Source organism: Microtus oregoni, unplaced genomic scaffold (genome assembly GCF_018167655.1).
Source record: "Microtus oregoni isolate MIOR12 unplaced genomic scaffold, Mior012 000002F_ref0000024, whole genome shotgun sequence".
Lineage (NCBI taxonomy): Eukaryota > Metazoa > Chordata > Mammalia > Rodentia > Cricetidae > Microtus > Microtus oregoni.
In genome coordinates this window covers 8410775-8413647 of record NW_024543061.1, presented here as the reverse complement: position 1 = coordinate 8413647, position 2873 = coordinate 8410775, and the positions used below count along the sequence as shown (strand labels likewise).

General features: G+C 40.1%; 1 gene segment (V, D, J or C); it reads right to left on the bottom strand.

Annotated features, from left to right (window-relative positions):
• Nucleotides 1–1126: 1126 nt before the first annotated feature.
• LOC121432325 lies at nt 1127–1615 on the bottom strand. The segment is given in 2 exon segments: nt 1127–1437; nt 1561–1615. Coding segments are annotated over 2 exon segments (366 nt in total).
• Nucleotides 1616–2873: the final 1258 nt, after the last annotated feature.

The following is a 2873-nucleotide window of genomic DNA, read 5'->3' as shown; positions in this document are numbered from 1 at the left end:
GACCATAGCAAATAGAATAAAGAAAAATTAATATTGGTGACCTGCTTATAGTTCAAAGGTTCAGTCTACTATCATCATGTCAAGGAGTAGGGCGGCATGCAGGCAAACAGGGTATTGGTTACATCTTTATCAGAAGGCAGCAAAAAGAGGACTGAGACACATTATCTTGAGCATATATGAGAATTCAAAGCCCACCTCCACAGTGTCATACTTCCTCCAAAAAGACTACATCTCCTTGATAGTGCCACTGTCTTCGGGGGCCACATTCTTTCAAACCACCACAGGAGTAATAGGTACTCAGGATAAATCTCTAAGGAAGCAAACATAGATTTATCTTCTTGTTTTCACTTGTTGTCCACTATTGCTCAGGCAAATATAATACCCAGTGAAAAAATATGGGGCATTTTACACCTCAGATTACAAAAAAGCACCAAAATGTCTGCTGTAATCATTTGTATCTAAATCAATAGCACAATGTACCACATGCAGTAAGAACTGAGCAATGAAAGACATGAAATAAAATATTTGTGAATAGGATTAGTATACAAATTAATAAAGGAAGCAGTTTCAACATAAACATTTATAGGTAATTACAAAAAAAATCTCTATTTACACAAATGATAGTGGAATTGCCCTATATGTTTTAAGGTCATACAAGTGAGTAGAGAATATATCTATGTTCATAATATGAACCAGTTTCAAAAGTATTTTATGTGTGGTTCAGCATTATTTGATTTTTTTAAGGCAAACCAGAACAATTAGAATTCTCTGTGAATTGCTGCAGACAGCAGAAAACACCAACACCCTCTTGGAATTTCACAGTACTTTCCACAGTTCCATGTAAGCCCAAACTGGGGTTACAACTCAGACTCCTCACAGAGAATAACTGTGCCCTGTGTTAAAGCAGAAAGGGAATTGATATTCTGTAGTTCTGAGGTGACAAAGGAAGATGTTTAGGTTACAGAAAGAACTGTTTAGGCTCTTGTACCAAAACAAATGACTCTCTGTGAACTTTTTGAAAATTCTGTGACATCTGAGAAACAATTTCAGTAAGTGATTCATGAGGAGGAACAGCTGAGGCATCCCGGTCTCTCACTTCTGCTTCCATGGGGGTTTATGTAATGACTTATATCACTGTGGGAGGAAACTTATCATACTGTAGACAGTAATAAGTTGCAATGTCTTCAGACTCCACGCTGCTGATGGTGAGAGAATAATCTGTCCCAGACCCACTGCCACTGAACCTTGATGGGACCCCATCTGCCAATCTATTTGTATAATAGATCAGGAGCTTGGGTGCTTTTCCGGGTTTCTGCTGATGCCACGCTACATAACTACTAATGCCCTGACTTGCTTTGCAAGTGATGGTGACTCTGTCTCCCAAAGATGCAAAGATGGAGGACGGAGACTGTGTCATCTGGATGTCACATCTGGCACCTACAAGTGGAGACATAATAAATTCCCACATAGTTAATCATGATACAAAAATACTAGCCCTAAGTGCCAAACAACACTAATCATAGAGTAAGAAAGAAATTTCCATTTTAGGCCTTTTTGCACCTGAAAGGTAGAGCAGAAGGAGTCCAAGGAGCTGAGCAGGGGCCTTCATGTCCATGCTGAGTCCTGACTGCAATGACAGCTGCACAGATGACACTGGTATATGAGGAAGTCCTCAAGGCTCTGCACTGAGTGCATGCAAATCACTGGGAACAACTTTGTGCTGGGCACAGCTGCAAGGCTTGCTCATCTCAGCCACTTGGCAAAAGCTCACAATCCCTAGATGTCTAACGTCAAACCATATACCTATTGCTGAAAGAGCAGAAGAAACTCCACTTTTAGAAAGAAAAAAAAAAAACTCCGTTTTAGACAGGACCTAACTAGGGAGGGAATGCAGGTCCAGCAAAGTTATAAACATTCCCCTAAAAACTGTGCCCGCCCTGATCAAAGTTACCCACCAGGGTGTCCAAACATCTGCTTGCTTCAAATTTATTTGTAGGTACCCGATTATCCACTGTCTTGACTGTTTTAAAATTTCCCTATACCCCAACCAGTGATCTCCAAAGTGTTGTATTTTACCCAATTCTAAAATGCCAAGGCTTGTACCAACCACCCTGCCTGCAGTTGTCCCTTTAAAATCCCCTCAACCTGAAGCTTCAGGCCATTTTTCCCACTTCCACTGTTAGAGTAACAGATTATGGTCCGAGTTAATTAACTTATAATAAATAAACCCTGTAGGCACATAATTTTTACATGGTGTAACAGCCAAGTTCTCAGGCCACGGTTAGTATCCGAAGTAGTCACTTTCCCTTCCAGACAGGCTGTCACCACCCTAACAAAATTTCAGGATATGCTGCTTCTTGTTTTGTAATTATGTCGATCACCTGAGAAAAGGTTTCAATTCCAAGTTAGTGACAAAGCTGCAGATGTGACTGTAGTCCTGCTACCCCAGAAATGGAATGTTAATCAACTTTCACCTCAGATTACCTTGGGGGATAAAAAGTGTCTGGATAATAAATATGGGTGATCTTCAGGATTTGAATGCACTCTGAAACTCCCTTCTGATATTGCTGTGTGAATTGTGTCTCAATTATTCCTTCACCAATCTGAGAGGGAAAAATTGGTTTATGTTGGGGCATCAGATCCTGACATAGTGGCACCTGCAACATGGGGCTGATTGCTAAACCCTGAGAAATACCGGAGAAGGAACCAGAAGTACAGAGGAAAATGTGAGGAACATGTGAGAAAAATTTTCACCACAGAAGGATATGTGAGTATTGAGTGCTCAGAAATAGAGAATAGAATTTTAAAAGTACAAAAAAGCAGGACAGTAATATTGGGAGTATAATTTGTAAATATAGGACAAGGAAAAAGCA